The 7,452-nt window shown below is 34.4% G+C and overlaps 1 protein-coding gene across 2 annotated transcripts in view; it reads right to left on the bottom strand.

Annotated features, from left to right (window-relative positions):
* Positions 1–2,618: 2,618 nt before the first annotated feature.
* LOC107592863 (zinc finger protein 362-like) overlaps positions 2,619–7,452 on the bottom strand; it is an 11,693-nt gene continuing 6,859 nt past the window's right edge. For both annotated transcript variants that reach the window (XM_016282434.1, XM_016282435.1), the window contains exons 5-9: positions 6,584–6,929; positions 5,498–5,722; positions 5,321–5,399; positions 4,844–5,002; positions 2,619–3,258 (exon numbers count right to left, since the gene is read on the bottom strand). In XM_016282434.1, coding sequence (XP_016137920.1) covers positions 3,142–3,258; positions 4,844–5,002; positions 5,321–5,399; positions 5,498–5,722; positions 6,584–6,929 — 926 coding nt within the window. In that variant the 3' untranslated portion in view covers positions 2,619–3,141. The remainder of the gene's footprint in view (positions 3,259–4,843; positions 5,003–5,320; positions 5,400–5,497; positions 5,723–6,583; positions 6,930–7,452) is intronic.

The following is a 7,452-nucleotide window of genomic DNA, read 5'->3' as shown; positions in this document are numbered from 1 at the left end:
ATGAATTATGAACTGCTATTTTGTCCAGAAGCGACAGTTTAAAATGAAAAGGCCTCAAAAATAGATTTATGGAAAATGTGCATCTTTTCACTTCACAAGATGTTAATTGATGGACTGGAGTCGTGTGGATTATTGTGATGTTTTTATCAGCTGTTTGGACTCTCATTCTGACGGCACCCATTCACTGCAGAGGATCCGTTGGTGAGCAAATGATGTAGTGCAAAATTTCTCCAAATCTGTTATGACAAAAACAAAAAAAAACTCATCTACCTCTTGGATGACCTGAGGGTGAGTAAATCGTAAGCAAATATTTATTTTTGGATGATGTATTACATTAAATTGACATGAAGATCAGTTTTCAACATGCAGGTCTCAACATCAATGCATTTACATAAAAATAAAAAAAGAAGGTAAATGTAGTTCTGTGTAAACATATGCATGTATAAACATATAATGAGCACACAGACTGCTACAGAATTTTCTCGTTTCTTTATTTGCTTACTTTTACAAAGTCCGTTCCCTCTCCGTGTCTTGACTTTGCATGTAGCAGCCAAGGCAAACCTTATAGAGTACCACAATTCAAGACAATTAAAAAGGTATATTTTATAATAACTAGACATGTAGTCTTTTTATATAAACTGGTTAACACTTAAGTACTGTATAGTTTATTTACAGCATATTCATGCTAGGAAATAAAATTACAGAAAAGTACTGAGTACACAAGTAAACACCAATATGGTATAAAATATATATATAAAATGTAATGGTAAACAACTAGTGATAAAATGGTTAAGGCTTAAAATGTGTAAAATTAACATGTTAGTTGTTAATATTTCAACATGATAATAAGTATAAACATGAATAATAAGCCAAGGAGGTATTCTAGACGTTGATACAGCTACACAAATCTCATGGGCAACTCTACAGCTTTTTTCCCCCAATATTGTTCTCTCCGGTGTAAAATGCATAATGGCTGAATCTCACAAGAACATGTCCAGGTCATATATTTCACCCCAGAATCAAAAGAAAAAACACTAAAATATATTTTGAACAAAACAAAATGAAGCCTATTTTCTGAGGACCAATAAGATTTTTTTTGCATTTTCATGACACTCAAGAAAATGTTCCATACAATTCACCCAAAACAAAAATAATATAATATTAATATTATAATATTAAAATAAACACATTTCCATCCAAAAGTTTGGAATCAGTAAATTTTTTTTTTGATTGAATCTCTTATGCTCATCAAGGCTGTATTTATTTGATCAAAAATACTGAAAAAAAACAGTGACATATTATTGCAATTTCTAATATTGGTTTCCTATTTTAATATACTTTATAAGATCATTTATTCCTGTGATGCAGCACTGAATTTTCAGCATCATTACTTCAGTCCTCAGTGTCACATGATCTTTCAGAAATCATTCTAATATGCTGATTTATTATCAGTGTTCAAACTGTTGTGCTGCTTAATATTTTTTTGGGAACCTGTGATACTTTTTTCTTTAATTCTTTAATGAGTAAAAAGTTAAAAAGAACAGCATTTATTCAAAATAGTATTATTTTCTAACAATATAAGTCTTTACTATCACTTTTTATCCAATTAACACATCCTTGCTGAATAAAAATATTAATTTCTTAAAAGAAAAGAAAGAAAACAATATACTGACTATAGTAGTGTATATTGTAACACAAAATTTCTATTTGAATAAACATTAAACACTGTTCTTTTTAACTTTATATTTATCAAAGAATCCTGAAAAAAGTATCACAGGTCCCAAAAATATTAAGCAGCACAACTGTTTCCAACATTGATTATGAATCAGCATATTAGAATGATTTCTGAAGGGTCATGTGACACTGACGACTGGAGTAATGATGCTGAAAATTCAGCTTTTGCATCACAGGAATAAATTACATCTTACAGTATATAAAAATAGAAAACTCTCATTTTAAATGGCAATAATATTTTACTAAATGAATTTTTTTTCTGTATTTTTGATAAAATAGATACAGCCTTGATGAGCATAAGAAACTTCATAAAGTCTTACTGATCCCAAACTTTTGAACGGCAGTATATATATATATATATATGTGTGTGTGTGTGTGTGTGTGTGTGTGTGTAATGTAATATTAATACAAATATTAAAATAAACAAATTAAGTTTAGACATGCCTCTTATGCAAAAAAAAAAAAAAAAAGCCTTAATTTTCTTTTATTCAAAATATAATAGATTGGACATTTCTTGGCAGTTTTCAGCCATCTAGAATGTCAAATGCATGCTGACATCCGTAACATTACGCAGGGGCTTTAAATCGTCACTTTTTTAAAGTGTTCATTTTAAGCACTATACCAGTCCATTCTGAAACATCAGAATCTTTTGAGAACCATTTTCATATTCCATTTTTGGCACCAGACCACAAGAATTTGTAAAGCACTAAAGGATTAATCTTGCAAAACATCTAAATGTGCTGATTTGTCTATAAAGTCAGATTTATAACAGTCCTTTTGAGAAGTTAACATTTAATGCTAAAGCTATTTTCAGCCAGATTTCCCTACAAGCTAGTTAATGTTTTAATATGAAAGAAAAATATCGTATGATTGACATTACCAAAACACAAGACCGTTGGTCTCTAAACCGACTTGAGTTGCCCAAAAGAAGGGGATTTTTTTTTCTCCCCCAGACAGCATAGAAAAATATGAGAGGAGGTACTGGACTTGGTCCAAGCTTTAAACATACAAGGTATGTCTTCTGATTTTATAATGCATAATACCTACAGTCCCAAACGTTTAGCTGCCAAGAGCAATGCCTTTATTGTCGTAACAGACCAGAAACATTTAAAGCCAAATCTGTGTGGCCTGAAAGTGCTGTGAAACCATCTTTGGATTTCCCGATTATTCCCTCTCAACTCAACAATGAGTCGGAGAAGAGGAATGTGTGTACTAGAAACTTCCTAAACCGCTGCTGTGTTTGAGCCTCTATCCACACAGTCTAATACATGTTGGAATGTTCTCAAAAACCGAAACAAACTAACAAACACACACACACACACACACACACACAAATAAACGTCAAACCACCGAGAACAGGCGATTTTGCTTGCTTATGCCAAGGTTGGGAAAGATTGACCAGCGTGCTCAGATAAGGGAAATGCGAACGGGAACGCTGGGCGATTCGGTTCTTTGTGGTGAGTGTTGACTCACCAGATGTTCTACCACTGTGTGCTTAGACATGTGTTTCATCAGGTAGGTCTCCTGGAAAGGGACGTTAAACAACAGATGTTTATGAAACAAGGAGAAGAATAAAAAAAGATTGCATAGTATTAAAAGAATATACACAGCATGAAACAATTTATGTATGGATTTTCTGTATAAGGGCATGTAAGGTTTGGTTCCCAAACTGTGGTACTCAGGGTTATTATAGTTGACTAAAACTACAAATATTTGTTACTTGAAGTTAACTAAAATAAAATAATCCTCAAAATTATTTTGTTTCAGCTAGTTGCCAAGGCAACATTTATCATTTTTATTTAGTTTAACAATGTACTAAAATAAACTAAAAATTTATAAAAGCTATACAGACATTAAAAACAAAACCTAATAAAATGATAAAAAAAAACAGACATCAAAATGACTAAAACGTTAACAAAAAGTCAAATGAAAATGATAAAAACGAATTCAAACTATTAATAAAAACTATAATACTGTATACTAAAATATAGTTGACTAAAACTACAAATATTTGTTACTTGAAGTTAACTAAAATAAAATAATCCTCAAAATTATTTTGTTTCAGCTAGTTGCCAAGGCAACATTTATCATTTTTATTTAGTTTAACAATGTACTAAAATAAACTAAAAATTTATAAAAGCTATACAGACATTAAAAACAAAACCTAATAAAATGATTAAAAAAAACAGACATCAAAATGACTAAAACGTTAACAAAAAGTCAAATGAAAATGATAAAAACGAATTCAAACTATTAATAAAAACTATAATACTGTATACTAAAATAACTAGTGCTGTCAAATGATTAATCGCGATTAATCGCATCCAAAATAAAAGTTTTTATTTACATAATATATGTATGTGTATATAAATACACACACATACGGTAAATATTTTGAAAATATTTACATATTGAACATATAAACATAACATTTTTCTTAAATATATACATGCATGTGTTTGTATTTATATGTACATAATAAATATACACATTATACACATTATGTAAACAAAAACGTTTATTTTGGATGTGATTAATCACGATTAATCGTTTGACAACACTGTAAATAACACTAGTGGTACTATCTTGAAAATAAACAAACAAATAACTATTGGGTCTGTTTGTTCAGAAATTGTAGAAATTGTTAAAATAAATGTATACTTTATGTAAAATATATATATATATTAATAAAATGTTAAATTAATATAAAATATGATATTATATAAATAATAATCAAGATTTTAAAATATGTGAATTGCATTTGACCAGGTACTGTAAATGGTCACCATTTATTTTTCCCACCATTTCTAAATCACCTTTTTGTGATTTTGTGTGACCTTTTTTTATGGTCTTATGGTGTGTCAATTTGTTTTTCTCTCTCAGTTAATGTAAGGTCTTAAATACTGCATGCATATTAATTATAAAAGAATCAGCAACACGCCGATCATAAATGTTTTGGATTTTTAGTATACAGCATGTCACATCATCTTCATAAAGTATTTCATGTCAACTACACATGAACTGATTTAAGAGCACATGGTTCTTGGTTTGGAAAGTTTCAGTTTAACTACTACATCAGAGTCAGAGTGATGAACGCTGTAGTACTTACTGAGGTGTAGGCTCGACCACACATGCTGCAGCAAAATGCCTTGGCGTTTTTGATTGCGTGAGCCGACAAGTGGATTTGGAGGGAGGCGGAGTCAGAGTAAGCGCGGTAACAGTTGGAGCACTTGTAAGGCTTGTCTTTATTATGTGATCTCTGGTGAGACTGTGGTGAGTAAAGAAAAAGTTAATTTAATTTAAATATATATCATATTTTGTAGGTTTAGTTTATAAATATGTATGTGTGTGTAGTATATATTTGTGTGTGTGTGTGTGTGTGTATATATTGTATGTATATATGCGCGTGTATATATACTATATATATATATAGTATATGTATATATAAACTTTTTTTCTTTCAACTAGCATCATTTCTCATCTATCATCTATATAATAAAAAAATAAAAATACATTTTATAAATACTTAATATATTTTTAATGAACTATGGGAACAATTACAAAAGAAGAGCTATTTGGGTCTTACTTGCAGATTGGAGAGCTGTGTGAAGGCTTTTTCACAGCCTGGTTGGAGACATTTATATGGTCGATCACCTGTGTGGATTCTGTAGCAAAGCACAATGTGATGACAAACATCAACCTGAAGTTCACAACCCGAGCTCTTCAAATCAAACACGTGTACAAACTGAGGCTGAAAGGTCACCTGGTGTGCTGCTGTAAGTGTGAGAGCTGGCGGAAGGATTTCTCGCAGTAGGAGCAGTGATACGGCTTCACTCCCAGGTGAATGCGCAGGTGTTGGGCTAGGTAGGACGCGTTGGCGAAGGACTTGGTGCAGTGAGGGCACTTGTGTGGCTTTGCTTCCGTGTGGGTCTTGGAGTGTATCTGCATGTCCGACTTGGAGAAGAACGTCAGCGGACACACTTTACATCTGAAAGACAAAATGCAAATTTTTCCTGAAAACGTGGGGCATAGAGTATAGGTTATGGGCCGGTAAAATCTGAAAATGGTATGAAAGCAATTTAGACAACACATGCGTGCATTCCTCTGCTTGTAAACAAGGTGCAGCGCATCCAGGTTCTACGTCAGAATGCCTACGGAGTACGTCGACTGTCGTGAACATGTCAGTTGTGTTGCTGTCTATGGAGGGTCAGAAAGCTCTCGGATTTCATCAAAAATACCTTAATTTGTGTTTCAAAGATGAACAAAGGTCTTAAGCCCAAAACACACTGCACGATTTTAGCAATCCTATAAGATCATTGCATGTCACGCTTTGCGACATGGATCTAATAAACTTGGCTACGACGTGTGTGTAGACTATACATTTATTGACTCGTACGTTTTTTTTATGTGTGCTGAAAAAAAGTGGAAGCGGCGAAAGAGGAAGACATAAGAGCTTGAGGTAAGCAGTTTTATGTTTTAGCGCCACGTCGCGTTGATTTTATGTCGCATTTTTATTGGTTGGTCAGTAAACGTGGATCGTACCAGCAAACACACTGTGCGATGATCATGCTGTATCGTAGGCTATCTTTGGTCGCAAGATCGTGACTACGGCCGTCTTTGAACCTCTCTCACTGTATGACACAGAACCACCAATTAGGAGCCACGATCACAGAAATCGGCACGATCGTTTCACGATGCCAATCTTTCGTCTGGGACAGCCGAAAATCACGCAGTGTGTTTAGGGCTTTACAGGTTTGGAACGACATGAGGGTGAGTGATAAATGACAGAATTTTTTTTGTGGGGGGGGGACTATCCCTTTAAACAAATTGTTATCTTCTGAAGTTGTACCTGTAGATTTTGCCCTCTTTGGCAGTGATGCTAACAGTTGATTGGTCAGCTCCAGAGGCCAGGAATGGGTAGGGAACGACTAAGAGCGGCCCAGAGGGGTTTTCAGCTTTGATCTTTTTGCGACCTCGTCCTATGCTCTTCGGAGGAGGACCCAGCAGTCCTGCCAGTCCTCCGCTGTTTTTGATAAAGTCCATCCCTGGCCCGCCAGTCAGTCCTGAGATGAGGTTTGGGGAAAGAGCGCCGCCCTGACGCATCTGACTGCTGGTGGTTGGAGTGGTCGGGGTGCTCGGCGTCACGCTCTCTGACGTGTTGTGGTTGGCAGTTCGAGAAGACATCAGCGACAGTCCTGAAAATGAGCCTCATTTTAAGGAACAGTTCACCCACAAATGTAAATTTGACGATAATTTACTCTCAGGCCATACAAGATGTAGAGTTTGTTTCTTCATGGAAACCGATTTTGAGAATTTTTAGCACCAATGGATCCTCTGCCGTGAATGGCTGCCATCAGACTCAGAGCTCAAACAGCTGATAAAAACATCACAATAATCCATAAGCAATTCACTTTACCTGAGCATATTTCTCTCCTCATTCAGATGAGACAACTAGTATTTCTTCCAGAAGTTAAAATGCCTTGATGGATTTGTTTCTTACAAACACACAGTTTTTATAAATGGTAATTGATGGGCTGGAGTGGTGTAGATTACTTGTGGATTATTGTGATGTTTTTATCAGCTGTTTGGACTCTCATTCTGACGGCACCCATCCACTGCAGATGATCCTTTGGTGAGCAAGTGATGTAATGCTACATTTCTCCAAATCTGATGAAAAAACTAACTCATCTACATCTTGGATGGCCTGAGGGTCAGCAC

This window comes from Sinocyclocheilus grahami, unplaced genomic scaffold (assembly GCF_001515645.1).
Source record: "Sinocyclocheilus grahami isolate Dianchi unplaced genomic scaffold, SAMN03320097.WGS_v1.1 scaffold160.1, whole genome shotgun sequence".
NCBI lineage: Eukaryota > Metazoa > Chordata > Actinopteri > Cypriniformes > Cyprinidae > Sinocyclocheilus > Sinocyclocheilus grahami.
The sequence above is the reverse complement of the archived record's forward strand: the minus strand, read 5'-3'. Positions and strand labels throughout refer to the sequence as shown.